At 40.3% G+C, this 15,050-nt stretch overlaps 1 protein-coding gene across 9 annotated transcripts in view; it reads right to left on the bottom strand.

The window, feature by feature from the left end:
- Macf1 (microtubule actin crosslinking factor 1) overlaps positions 1–15,050 on the bottom strand; it is a 357,403-nt gene that overhangs the window by 214,637 nt on the left and 127,716 nt on the right. For all 9 annotated transcript variants that reach the window (XM_048350958.1, XM_048350967.1, XM_048350964.1 and 6 more), the window contains one exon: positions 6,241–6,302. In XM_048350958.1, the coding sequence (XP_048206915.1) occupies positions 6,241–6,302 (62 nt within the window). The remainder of the gene's footprint in view (positions 1–6,240; positions 6,303–15,050) is intronic.

Here is a 15,050-nt window from a genome sequence, read left to right as displayed (position 1 = left end):
ATTAATGGGTATACTTGGACAACCAAGCCAAGGACATTTGAGTTAAAAAAAAAAAAAAACACAACACAAAACCCTGATCCCTATCTTTTAACCTAACACTCAAAGAATTCAAGTTTATAGCAATGACTGTGACTAGTGGCAAATCTTTCTCTAAATATCACAAGATGAACAAATGCTGTTTGAGCCATGCAGCTGACAGCCTGAGAAGAGATGGAAAATAGTCAAGGGTTAAGTAAAGCTCTGGTTGGCTGCCAATTTCTAACAATGCTATGATGTGTTCCTCTATTTTCCCCACCCCTGGGCCTCCTGTCATCACACAGTACTGATGCTGAGATCCAACAGGCAGGATCAGCTACAAACGTTCAGAGGGGGAACCGGCGCATTTGAATTCAACTACAAAGTTTAGGGAATAAGACTGAGGGAGGACAATTCAACTCTTACACTGTTAGAGAATGGTATGAAAGGAAAGCAAGTGGAGGTATAGAGCTAGTAATTTTCATCACTAGACTCATGATTGATTTAGGAAAGTCATTTCACCTTTCGAATTCTCCATAAGTTGTAAAAATTGGGAAGATTAAAAAAAACCTTCACTTCCTTTGATGTTATTGTAAGAATCAAGTCAGATAAAATGCACTTCAAAACCATTATTTACTCAAGGTAACAAACACTTACTGGATACTTCTCATATCCCTATGCAGTATTTGACAGAGAAAGTAGTCTAATATTGTCCAAGCCCTGTATAAGCAATTTTCAGAGACTGCTACATGAACATAGGCATCAATTCAAAGTCATGTAGAATAGAGATGGGGAAAAAAATGGTTTAGGAAGTGGGATGGAGCTCAGAGTTTCAGAAAAGTTACAGTGAAGCTCATCCTGGAAGAGTTAGTGGGCAACAGCCCACTGCAATATGTATTCTGGAGAGAGAGAAAATACGATGAGGTGTAAAGGTACACAGGGTTTAGAGAGCAGAGAGTTAACTAGTATGGCTATGGCACAGGTTACACAGGAGAATCTGGAAATGACATTGGACAGGTAAGTTGATACCAGATTGTGAAGGGTCTACATCATGACCGTTATCTATCATCAACTAAAGCCAACAGTTACCACCGAAGGAATTTACAGCTAGTTTGTTCTCCCTGTCTCTCTTCCATCCTTATTAAACCTTACACTATAAAAACTAAAATACAATATTTGTATTCAAATTACAGCCTAGCACAAAGATGCTAAATTAGTAAATGTTATAAGGTAAGTACAAAGAAATACCAGAGGGCACAAAAGAGAGGGTAGTTGATCCCATATGGGAAGGTTAGAAAAGTATTTATTGAAACAGTTAAGTTGGTATTATGTAGGTAGACCACACTTTGGGACAAGACCACAAGCAGAGGGAACAGCAGGACATAGATATAGCATAAACTAGCATGCCACATAATTTAGCCTGAGCTTAAGGTATGAGGGGGATTTGGCACTATGAGTCTAGAAAGGTAAGCAGAAACCAGGGCCAGTATTACAGGTTAAGAGCATGTGTTATAAAGTTCAAGTTGCCTGAATTCTAAAGTTTCATTCTGCCTCTTTCTAGGAGTGTGACCTTGAATAAGTTATACACCCTCTCTAGACCTCATTTCTTCACTGATAAAATAAAGCTATTAATAGAACTTACAGCACAAAGTCACTGAAGGATTAAATGAAATAATCCATGTAAAAGACTTGTTATAGAATGACTTGTAGGAAACCCTCAATATGCTCTACAGACAGTATTATTGTAGTTGTTATTATTGAACATTGTGTTAGAAAACCATTATGGTGGTCAAGGAAAGAGATGAAAATGCACGAAACAAGACCAGAGGTGATAGAGAAGACAGATCCAAGCACTCTTTCTGGGGTGCAAACAATCCATCATTACCTGACTTGGTAATAAGAGACAGGTTACCAGAAGTACTAAATCAAGGTATCCACCAAACTGGGAAAACTAGATACAGAAGTGGAAATATTTAGACGTGTCAAACAAAAAAATACTCCTGAGAACACCAGATGAATATGTAAAGTATATCTGAGAAACACCCATCATTGTTTTGGGTAAGAATTAAGAAAAGGGCTCCACTGTTTTGTTTTGTTTTTTTAAATCCAGGTCTTATACTTTGAAAATCACCCCAACTTGCAGTCCTCAGTCCTAAGGGGCCCTACGGAGCCACGTGTGATTTACATAACCATCTGGATTACAGTTTCCTGAACCATGATGGACAACTACTTATAAAGAAAAAGAAAACTCTGTCAGTGCTGGCAGCTCACGCCTGTAATCCTAGCTACTCAGGAGGCTGAGATCTGAGAATCGCAGTTTGAAGCCAACCCCGACAGGAAAATCTGTGAGACTCTTATCTCTATTAACCACAGAAAAAAACAAAAGTAGCACTGTGGCTCAAGTAGTAGAGAGCTAGCCTTGAGCAAAAGGAGCCCAGGAACACCCAGGTCCAGAGTTTAAGCCTCAGGACTGCCAGAAAAAAAAAAAAAAAAGAAAAAAAAGAAGAAAACTCCAACTGAAGAGCCAGACTAAAGCCATTTTGAAGTCAGGCCCCACTTTACCACGAGAACCTGAGATAAGCAGGTCCTGTGAGGAAACCCAGGACAAGCTTACTAGGGCCCAGCCGGTCAAGAACTCTAACCGCCCCCAGAATGTCTTGAGTCCTGAGCCAATCAGATTTGTACCCGTGTCCTAATCTTGCTTGCTTGAACACCTGATTGCTGTAACTTTGTTTTTTGTCTTGCTTGAACACCTGATGGCTGTAACTTTGTTTTTTGCCTTTATAAGCCCTGTGCAATCGCAGCTCCGGCTTCCTCCTAACCTCCGCTGCTCCGGTGGGTAGGACGAGGCCCGAGTTGCAGCTCGCCTGAATAAAGCCTTGCTTTTGCATTTCAGAATGTCTGAGTCTCGGTGGCCTTCTTGGTGGTCTGCTCGTGATTTGACATAACACAACCAATTATATTTTGTTACTTGTTCCTTTGGAGACATGTGGCTTCAGGGGTGTCCCAACTGAGGGACAACATTACAGATCACACAAAACATGGAAGAAATGCAGGAAAATGATTGTGTGAGACATACAAAAAGAGGAAAGAACATGAGGCTTCATAAAGATAGAAACAGAAAGCAGTCTGATAACTTTTTTCATTTTCATAAAACCCAACTGCATCAAGATGAGATTCTGTGAGATTGTCCTGTATCCATTTCTACTTCTGCTTCCTTACATTTTGGTAACTAAACAATTCCCAGGACTAAAAATGACAATGCTCCAGAATACAGAGAACAAGATAAGAAAATGGTCCAGGTTAGGACCTGGGGAACATCAACATGGAAAGTTCAGTCAGAGGAAGAGAAGTCAGGAAAGGAGGCAGAAAACAGACATTAAGAATAAGAAATTCAGGAAAAAACAGTACTCTACATACAAGTCAACAGTAGAGAAGATTTCAAGGCATAGACAAAAGTGTCAAATGCTACAAAGAAGTCAAGTAAGGGAAAGCTAAAATTATATAAATGAATGTGGCAATTAAGAAATCACTTATGTAGCAGGGCATGGTAGTTCATACCTATAATCCCAGCACTAAGGAAGTAGAGGCAATAAGATTGTAAGCTTGAAGCTGGTCTGGGATACATAGATTCGGTTTGAGAGAGTGGATCAAGAAACATGGGCTTTTCCTAGAGCAGCAGGAATTACTAGAACTCACAAACTTCATGTTAATTTGAATGCCATAGTGGACAACACTGTAACATGCCTCTGCCTTGATGTGTGTGTGTGTGTGTGTGTGTGTGTGTGTCTGTCTGTCTGTCTGTCTGTCTGTCTGTCTGTCTGTCTGTCTCAGTCCTGAGGCTTATACTCGGGGCCTGGGCACTGTCTTGGTGCTTTATTTGCACAAGGCTAGCACTCTACAGCTCTATTTCTGGCTTTTTAGTCATTAATTGGAGATAAGAGTCTTATGGACTTTCCTGCTCAGGCTGGCTTTGAACTGTGATCCTCAGATTTCAGCTTCTTTTTTTTTTTTTTTTGGCCAGTCCTGGGCCTTGGACTCAGGGCCTGAACACTGTCCCTGGCTTCTTCCCGCTCAAGGCTAGCACTCTGCCACCTGAGCCACAGCGCCACTTCTGGCCATTTTCTGTATATGTGGTGCTGGGGAATCGAACCTAGGGCCTCCTGTATCCAAGGCAGGCACTCTTGCCACTAGGCTATATCCCCAGCCCCAGATTTCAGCTTCTTGAATAGCTAGGTTTACATGCATGAGCCACTAGTAATCAATCTCTGACTTGATTTTAACAACAAAAATTTACCCCAATACTAGCTGTTCTGCAAATATTCTGTGTCATTTCAATTCCATGGTGGAAAATTTTATGCAGACACCCATCACTTGAAGACTTAAAATGTGTTTACTTGGCCAAGCACCAGTAGGTTATAGCTCTAATTCTAGCTATTTGAAAGGCTAGGATAAGGATCGTGGTTCCAGGTCAGCCCAGGCAGAAAAGTTCACAAGACCTCTTCTCAACTGATGGCATACAACTGTCATCCTATGAAAGGAGAAGTCTAAAATAGTTCATGATCCAGGTGGTACCATATTAGGAAGCAAGACCTTATCTCAAAAATAACCAGACCAGGGCTAGGGATATGGCCTAGTGGCAAGAGCGCTTGCCTAGTATACTTGAAGCCCTGGGTTCGATTCCCCAGCACCACATATACAGAAAATAGCCAGAAGTGGCACTGTGACTCAAGTGGCAGAGTGCTAGCCTTGAGCAAAGAGAAGCCAGGGACAGTGCTCAGGCCCTGAGTCCAAGGCCCAGGACTGGCAAAAAAAAAAAAAAAAAAAAAAAAAAACCAGACCAAAAGAAGAAGAAGTAGAGGACCTCTCTAACAAGCATAAGGCTCTGAGTTAAAAATTCAGTACAAGCCAGGTGCTGGCGGCTTACACCTGTAATCATAGCTACTCAGGAAGCTGAGATCTGAGGATCATGGTTCAAAACCAGCCTAGTAAAGTGCTAGCTTTGATCACAGAAGCTGAGGGATAGTGCCCAGGCCCTGAGCTCAAGCCCCACATAAAAAAATAAAAAAATTAAAAAAAAGCATGTACCTACCTACTGAGATTTGTTGGCAAACAGAAGGTGTAATTTGATTGATTGATTGATTAATTGATTATACTCCAGTCTCACATCATCAGCTTTTTCTGTTTCTTTTTCTGTTTCTGTTTCTTTACTTACTAGAGCCATGCCACCAGTTCAAGCTAAGATAACACATTATTCAAAATAAAATACTTTTGGGCTGGGGATATAGCCTAGTGGCAAGAGTGCCTGCCTCGGATACACGAGGCCCTAGGTTCAATTCCCCAGCACCACATATACAGAAAACGGCCAGAAGCGGCGCTGTGGCTCAAGTGGCAGAGTGCTAGCTAGCCTTGAGCGGGAAGAAGCCAGGGACAGTGCTCAGGCCCTGAGTCCAAGGCCCAGGACTGGCCAAAAAAAATAAATAAATAAAATACTTTTGTTAAAAAAAAAAAACAGCCTAGGCAAGAAAGCCCATGAGACAACTATCTCCAAATTAATTAGAGAAAAAGGGGGGAAAAAAGAGCCAGAAGTGGTGCTGTGGTTCAAGTGGTGGAGTGCTAGCCTTGAACAAAAAGGATCTCAGAGACAGCACCCAAGCCCAGAGTTTAAGCCCCAGTACGGGGGGGGGGGGGGGGGGGGGGAGGGGGAATCTTAGTAGTGCTTCCTCCCTACCTCCCCCGCCCCCGAAAAGATTTGTGTACTTTATTTTACTTTTTGGTGGGCAAATGCTGTAACACTGAGTCTCACCCCTAGTCCTTTTTAAGTGTTTGTTTTGCAAGTAGGTTCTTGCAGCATTTTTGTGACTTTAAACTTAGATCCTACGAACTCTACTTCCCATGGAGGAACAGGGAAGAGGAAGGGGGGGGGGGGGGAAGAGGAGGGAAGTGGAGAAAGGAAGCAGTAAATGAAAAAGAAATCATTTATTAAATGTTTTGTTTTTTTTTTTTTAAATAGGAGCTGTGTTCTTAGAATCCTGGGTATCATGCTCTGGTATCCTCAACCGATTCTGAGATAGTAGCATATTAATACTGTTTTTCTATACAGGAAGAGACAGAGGAGAGGGAAAGAGTAAGTCACATGCAAATCCTTACAGACATGCCCATAGCAAGAAATTTGAACTTAGAGAAGGAAAAGAGCAGTAAGAGGAGCATATGAAGGAGTTCTACCTTCATCAAGTGCTTGTTGACCCATTTGGTAAACGTTTTCTTCTGAACCCGGTCCCGCTCATCTGCAAAGGAAACAGAGAAGGCAATTGGCTTAGTGCTATGCATGCAACAAGGTCCCAAACCTCTGCCTTGCACACACTCCTTTCTTTAGGATCTCTCTAAAGGGTTGACAATGACTTGTTAGGAAAGCTTGACCTATACAAATTTTCTCTTTGGTTATAACAATATTGATGCCAGGTGAAGGTGGTTCAGGCCTGTAACCCTAGCTACTCAGGAGGCTGAGATCTGAGGATTCCAGTCCAAAGCCCGGGCAGGAAGCCTGTAAGACTCTTCTCTCCAATTAACCACCAGAAAACTGGAAGTAGGACTGTAGATAAAAGTGGTAGAGCACTAGTCCTGAACAAAAGAGCTCAAGGACAGGACCCAGGCACTAAGTCTAAGCTCCACCACCAAAACAAAAACAAAACACAACAACAAACACACAATATTGCCACTTTACTAATTAGACAGAACCATGTGCCTCAAAAATCATGCCACAAGGGGAAGGGGGGGAAAGAGGGAGAATGAGGGAGGAAGTAACAAGTAGAAAAAGAAAGGTACTCACTGCCTTTCATATGAATCTATAACTTTGACAATAAAGAAAAAACATCATGCTATAGCCAGATGCCAGTGGTTCATGCCTATAATCCTAGTTATTCCACAAGACAGTGATCTGAAGATTACTGTTTAAAACCAGCCTATGCAGAAAAGTCTGTGAGACTCTTATCTCCAATTAACCACCAAAAAGATGAAACTAGAGCTGTGGCTCAAGAGATAGAGAGCCAACCTTGAGTGAAAAAGCTAAGGGACAGGTCCTGAGTTCAAACTATAATCCTGGGACAGATAGGAAGAAGGGAAGGGGGAGAGGAGGGGAGAGAGGAGGAGAAATGCCATACCAGAGTTTCATTCCTTCTTTAGACATATTTATTCAGAAGTCATATTCATTAATCTCTCATTACCTTATCTTCTTGATCTTCAATCACTCATTCTTTATTTTGTTTGTTTGTTTTTTGGCCAGTCCTGGGGCTTGAACTCAGGGCCTGGGCACTGTCCCTGGCTTCTTTTTGCTCAAGGCTAGCACTCTGCCACTTGAGCCACAGCGCCACTTCTGGCTGTTTTCTATATATGTGGTGCTGGGGAATTGAACCAAGGGCTTCATGTATAGGAGATGAGCACTCTTGCCACTAGGCCATATTCCCAGCCCCAATCACTCACTCTTATTGTATACTATTTGTTAAGGGCAGCTAAAATTACTGAAGTTGATGTTATGCAAACCTGGTTAAGTAATTCAAAGCTTCCCTCACTAACCCCAGGATCTCTCACCTGCTGTCTAACTTTCCACTGCTATGTTCATTGTGAACTTAACATCTACGTCTAAGTTACTACTGTTCAACGTTTTTCATTTCATGTCATTTGCAGACTGAATCATATCAACCTGTAACTATAGTTTCATCTAAATCACTAACACCATACTATTTATTTTTCTTCCTTGCATGGTATTTCTCCTTCTCCCCACCTCTCCAAATGCTACTTCTTCCTTAAAATTGACATTGTTTATTCACTTTTTATTCAGATAAAGTCTTTATTAAACTAGGCTTTGGTAACAGAAATATCAATGTCACAATCCCTACCTTCAAAACTGAAGAAAAAAAGTAATTTCACTGCATTTTGAAGCACAACTCTCATACAGAAGTATTTTAGCCTACCTGAGTAGGGAAAGAAAAAAAAAACGGAAGGTAGTAAAAGTTTCATAGAAGAGTAACTCACGTAAAAAAAAAAAAAAAAAAAAAGACTAGTGCCAGGTGCCAGGTGTCTGTAATCCTAGCTACTCAGGAGACTGAGATCTGAGGACTCCAGTTCAAAGTCAGCCCGAGTGCAAAAGTCCCCATGAGACTCTTATCTCCAATTAACCACCAGAAAACCAGAAGTGGTGCTGTGGCTCAAAGTGGTAGAGCATTAGCTTTAAGCCAGGCCAATGCCTGGGCCCTGAGTTCAGGCTCTACTACCACCACCACCACCACAACAACAAAAAGACTAGGGCCAAGTGCTAGGGACTCCTGGCTACTCAAGAAGCTGAGATCTGAGGATCACAATTTGAAACCACAAGCGAGAAAATCCATGAGAGACTCTTATGTCCAAGTAACCAACAAGCAACCAGAAGTTGATCTGTGGCTGAAGTAGTAGAGCACTAGCAAAAAAAGGTCAAGGACAATGTCCAGGACCTGAGTTTTAGCATGAGAACCAGCACAAAAAGGGAGTGGAAGGGGTGAAGACTGTAGCTCAGTGGTAGATCACTTATCTATTAGGGGCAAGGTCCTGAGATTCAATCTCTAGGACCACAAAACAAAAAGACTAGACATTAAGTAGGAAGTAAAGAGATTTGTGACATTAAGTTATATGGAATGTAAAACACATGAAGACAAGAAATAATTTATGTTCATAAGACTGCACAGAATGAGGGATGATTGGATGATGGGATGTTTTTGAGGTAGCAATGAAACTTAAAACTAGATAAAATGGCAGTGGACAAAATCATGACCTTTCATAACAAGCTGAATAAAAAGCCCAAAGTATTCCTATAGGCAAGAGGAAGCATTGAAAGACTTTAAATAGGAGAATGGCTTTATCAGATTTGTATTTTGAGAAAAATGATTCTGGCTATCTTTCTTGACAACTCAAGTTCCCAACAGTCTCTCAGTCTTCCAAAATTTTTTAGCACTTACAGTCTAATTCTACTTTCACAAAGTTCTTACTCTAAAGATACAAGTTTTGTTCATTTTTAGAATTCATTCATTCTTAAAATTTCTAAAGTATACATGTTAGCTGTAGATGTCAAATAATTCATAAACAGAAAGGTATACAGATGTTTCTTTTAAACTAGTCAATATTTTTGAAGAGGTGGATGCATTTGGTTTTAGTCTACTACCTCTTTTCTTTTAGACCTGAAGATGTAAATCTTTTTAGTTTTACAACTACCAAGTTATTTCCTTCATTTAAGTTCTTCCAGGAAGATAAGGCAAACCTGGTGGCCTTACCAGTTACTTCCAAAAGCTAAGTAACTGACTTTCTGTTCAGGAAGAAAAAGATTAAAGTACTTTTTCTGAATACTGTTATTAATAAAGGCTACCTGATTACAAGCCCTCTGTAAGACAAGTTGGACAGCTTAGAGCTAAGACATAAGCTCCTCAGAAAAAAGGGTTTTATAGACTTTTTGCCCCTAAGAGCTAGAGGGCACTATTTTAGGATCCTATGTTGACAAATCAATTTCATGCAAGTCCTTCCCTGACTTAAATATCAGGATAAGAAATATTTCAGTGTCTAAAGTTCAATCTCTTAACATTTTATGAGGAAATTCACTGAGGAAGCCAAGAAACAAACTTGAGACTTTAAGAATACTCCAGACATTAAGAATATTCCAAACAGCTCAAACTTTCAAACTATTTAATAAGTTCTAGGTTTGGTTTCCAACACATAAATTTCTACTTCAATTCCAGGACCAGCCAAAATCTTTCTACCTCATACCAAGGATATAATTCTCAGAAAGTACCCTTCAAAAAGAAGAAAACAGTCAAAGGTAAAATTAATTTTGATGTTCTTATCATATCAGCCCCAGCAAAAGCTACAAACAGATAGCAAATTCTTGGACTTAACACCTCAGGGACCAATGACATCAATTCCTTAAGGGTTGCTGAATTAGAAGTATTTAATTAGAAGGATGTAATACTTGTTCTCAACTTATAGAGACTACTACTACAGGTCTCGCACTTGAAGCTACCAGTATCTTCCCTAATTTTTTCTTTATTTTACCTTCATTGGCAGAGATGACCTTCCCCACAATCTAAGTCTATCCTTCTACCTGACATCTGTACCCTACCTTTTCCATCTCCTTGGGAGCTTTAATTCAACAATTCCAACAATTAATCCAACAATTTAATAGCCTGAACTAAGGCATGGAGGAAACAGGAATGAAAAGAGCGCAAGCAGAGCTTCATGATAAAGTAGCACAAGACTGGAAGGCCTGTAACTAATGATTTGGTGGGATAAGGAAAGGGAGAGTTCAAGATAAGTCTATTTTTTCTAGCCGAAGTACACGTGGAGAGTGGTGCCTCCCTCCGTAATGAAAATAAGAGGCATAGGTTTGCTGAGAACAAGTTGGGTAAAGTAGAAGATAAGTAATAAAGTGTTAGGATCTCCTTGCAGACAGCTGAAATCTTAAGACTAGAATTCATAAAAGCTATAAGAATTGAAGATACAGATTTGATGTCTAGAGCTATGGCAAGAATAGAGAGTTGATTTCAACAAATCTGAATACTACAATACGCATGCCACTCCTTTATTTAGAATCATTTAATGACTCCCTAAGAACCAGAGATCAAGTCCAGCTCTTTAGTTTTCATATTCATAATCTCCTACAACCTTATGAAATTCAATTCTGGTTCTTATTCATTAAGTTTTATGATTACGAGAGAAACAAAAACAAGACCTGGCCTTTGACCTGCAGGAATTTACAATCTCTACACTTTTCCAATGTTATCTCTAACTAGACTCATCACTGTCTAACTCAACTACAATCAGTCTGATTTCAGAGTTTTCAAACATACTTTTCTCAACCTACTCCTCCTCTTTTTAAGATTCAAACATTTGGATGCCTTTGGCCCTTAAAAGCTTGCCCAATGTACTTGGTAATAAGTCTGTGCCTATTTTTAGAGATCGTTGTATGTAAGTCCCATTTCTCTATCTGAACTATGTTCTTTGGAGCCAAAGTCTATGTTTTATACTTCTTTAAATAGGACATGGCACTGTGGCTTAAGTGGTAGAGTACTAGCCTTGAGCACAAAGAAACTCAGGGACAGTGGCCCAGTAACCAGCACCATTGCCCCCCCAATTTAAATATTCAACATTTAGGCAGATACCAGTGGCTCTCCCTAATACTCCTAGATACTCAGGAGGCTGAGGTCTGAAAATTGTGGTTCAAAGGCAGCCCTGAGCAGTAAAGTCCATGAGTCTCTTAACCAATTAACCACCAAAAAGCCAGAAGTACAACTGTAACTCAGTGGTAAAGTGTTAACTATAAGGTTCACAAGAAAGGAAACCAGCTACATGGTTCAGGCAGAAAGGAGTTATTGGGGGGAAAGCAAACTGCCAGCCCACACAAGATGGAGGCATGGGGAGACATTGGGGAAAGAAGAAGGGAAAAAGAGCAAGAGAGACTTAAGAGAGAAAAGGAGAGCGAGGACCGTGTTGAGCCAGATTATATAGGAAAAGGTGGGAGATACGGCCAGGTCCAGGTGGGTTGGATGTGACCTCTGAGAAGGAGGTAACTGCCTCCAGGTGTGCCAGTTAGCTAGGTAACTCAGATACTGAGCGCAGACTTAAACAGGTGTGTGGGGGGTGGGGGGGGGGGAGGAGGGCATCTTCATGGAGCTCTCCCGGGGGTGGACCTTACATTAACTTTGAGCAAAAAAGATCAGGAACAGTGCCCAGGGCCCTGAGTTCAAATCCTAGGACTGGCACACTCCCACACACAAAAAAATCAACATTTAGAACTCAAGAATACTCATTTTTAGATGTATTAGTTGTACATGGAGGGTAGTAGTTACTCTCACATTTTCACACATGTAAACCAGTGTATCCCCAGCATCTTCACTCCACTTATCACTCTCTCTTATCCCACACTTTCCCTTCTTGAAACAATTTCAAAGAATAAAAATTCTTTTACTCTTTCTAATTTTCTGTGCAGTACCAGAGCTTGAATTTAGGGACACATTTGGCTTGATTTAGGGACACATTTCACTCATGGCAGGTGCACTATCACTATAGCCAAAATCTCAAACCCGGCTCTTTATTGGTTAGCTGGAAATAAAATCTCACACCTCACTTCTGCCTGAGCTGGCTTTGAACCTCAGTCCTCCTGGTCTCAGCCTCCTGGGCAGCTAGAATTTATAGGAGAGAGCAGCTAGAATTACAGGAATGAACCACGAGAGCCTGGCAAGGTATTCATTCTTAAATACATATCGAGAGCTCAAGATGTGCCTAAGTTCTGTCAACAAGGGCACATTAAGATATTTTCAAAGTCAGACTAAGAATTGATCTCAAATGATAGTTAAAGGACTACTTTTAAGAGGTAGCATGTATTCCCAATCAGACGTCCCTTCTTACAGCTTTCCTAAACTATTCTTGTCACATCTGAATCCAGAGGACTGTGTAGGACTAGGAATGTGGCTTAGTGGTAGAGTGCTTGCCTAGCATGCATGAAGTCCTGGGTTCGATTCCTCAGTACCACATAAACATAAAAGGCCGCAAGTGGTGCTGTGGCTCAAGTGGTAGAGCCCTAGCCTTGATCAAGCACAGAAAGGCTCAGGGACAGAGCCTAGGCCCTGAGTTCAAGCTCCAGGACCAGCAAAACTATCAAACAACAACAACAAAAACCAGAAAACTTTGTCTTATTAATACTTCCATGCTTGCTCAAAGGAAATGGACTACACTGGAGATACTACAATTAAAATGTATTTAGCAATAAAGCGATACCAGCATTTTAAATGAGTCTTATCTTTAGAAAGCTTTAAGTTTACTTCGGGAAATAAGATCAACATGAAACTTCATTTATTAACGTGTCAAGCACGACAGGAAGACCTTGCCATCTTATTATTTACTTAACACTCACAAATCTAAGTATGCATTCTCATTCTCATTTCACTTAGTCAAACTGAGGCTCAGAAATTTTTAATAATTTTTCCAAAACCACACCGTAAGTAGTAGAATTGAGATTTAAATCCAAGTCTAACAGACTCTAAATCAGGACACATAACCACTACATTGTGCTGCCTCCGTGTAATTATTACTAAGAGAACTCAACATAGTCCTATATAATCAAGAGAAACTATCACTTAAATACAGATTCACAAGAAGCATCTATCATCAAGTGGTGGTGTAGACTAGCAAAGTCTCAATGAAGACTCCTTGAGATTTTAGAAGTGAAAACTCTAGATAATCATCAATACAAAATTTTAAATGTACTTTATTTCTTAGAAAACCCTAATCTACATTTATAATAATTCTTTGAACTATTTGGAATCAGGAAACGTAGAGAAAAAGATCTGGTAGGCACACTCCCCAATCTCAGCTGCTTGGGAGGCAGAGAGAGGTATGAAGAGACAAGGTCCTAGACAAAAATGCAAAATCTTATATGAAAAAGTAAAGCAAGTGGTGGAGTGGCTCAAGCAGTGGGGTGTTACCTAGCAATTTTGAGGCACCAAGTTCAAATCAGAGAAAGGAAAGAAAAGGAGAGCATGAAGGGTGGGGAGATATACTGGAAGGGAAGGAGAAGGGACAAGGACAGCGAATGGAAAGGAAAAAAGAAGAAAAGAATTGTGGAGCTAGTGCTTAGTTCAATCCCTCAAGGCAGGACCAGACTAAGGGGAAGAAAAGAGAGCAGAAAGGGAGGGAGGAAGTCAGAAATAAGGGAAGGGAGGAACAAGCCAAAAGTATGCACTGTGGCAAAAGAGAAGCATAGATATAGAGAACCATAAGTGGAGAACAAAAGAGGAAGGAGAGAGCAAAATTTTCTAGAATATTCATTGATAGATTACATTCAGAAAAGCAAAGTAGATAGAGCCAGAGTTTTAAGAAACTTCAAATTTGAGCCACCATGGATGGCTCACACCTATAATCCTAGCTATTCAGAAAGCTAACAACTGAGGATCATGATTCAAATCTAGCTCTGACAGACAAATACTGTTATCTAACTCTTGCAGCAAAAAAGCCAGAAGCGGTGGTGTGGCTCAAGAGGTAGAATACCAGCCTCAGAGGGAGGGTGTGGTGAGAGGCTAAGCAAGTGCCCTGAGTTCAAACCTCTGTGCAGGTATCAAACAAAAAAAAAACAAACACTAAACAAATGTCTTTAAAATTTATCTTTAAAAAATGAAGGTACAAGATTATAGAAAACTGAAGCAAGGTCATACAAGTTCAGAACAAAATCTATAACTTGGATTTCCCCGTTTCTAGCCTATGGTTTTTAACCTTTTTATGATACTTTCCCCTCCCTCTTTGAGCTTGGGTATCATCTATAAAATTAAGTGTTTGGACTAGCCAAAGGTTGCTAAATACCAGTCTGTGAACTAGCCACATCAAAATTACCTGAAGGGCTTTAAAAAAAAAAAAAAAAGGACAATTTCAAGCAAGTGAAGAGTAACAGTTTCATTTCTGAAGAAGGCCTAACTTCTCTACAGCTAGCCTTACTTTCCAGAAAGAAGACGCAGTCCTGTGTCTGGCCGAGTTGGATCAGGCACATGGCCATGGTAATACCCCCCTCCCCCAATGAAATAAATAAATAAATAAATAATGCCCAAAGGAATCCTCACTCCACCAAACCAGGTATAGCTATCAGATGTATAAGAATTGATGATGACTAGCACTGGATTTTTATTATATTTCACATGTTACTACACTATTTATGAACTTATTATGTGGGAGGCACTGAGCTAAATGCCTTAATAGTATATACTCTTCATAATGACTCCAGTAGGGAAGTCTCAATTCAGTCTCCTTTTAACAAATGAGTATAACAAGACACGTAAAGGTTAAGATATTTTGCCAGTTTTTATAGCTCGAAGAACTATCTGTAAGATCACTACAGACATGGTGTCTACAGACAGTTCTTACCAAGACTCATTTTCTTAACTATCTGGCTACAAGGTCTTTTGAAGATTAAATGGGGTAGGAGGAGTTGTGGGGTATATGATTTTTGCCTTGAAAGTTTCAATAAAAATGGG

This window comes from Perognathus longimembris, chromosome 7 (genome assembly GCF_023159225.1).
Source record: "Perognathus longimembris pacificus isolate PPM17 chromosome 7, ASM2315922v1, whole genome shotgun sequence".
Lineage (NCBI taxonomy): Eukaryota > Metazoa > Chordata > Mammalia > Rodentia > Heteromyidae > Perognathus > Perognathus longimembris.
Note: the sequence above shows the minus strand (reverse complement) of the source record. Positions and strands in the feature narration are given on the sequence as shown.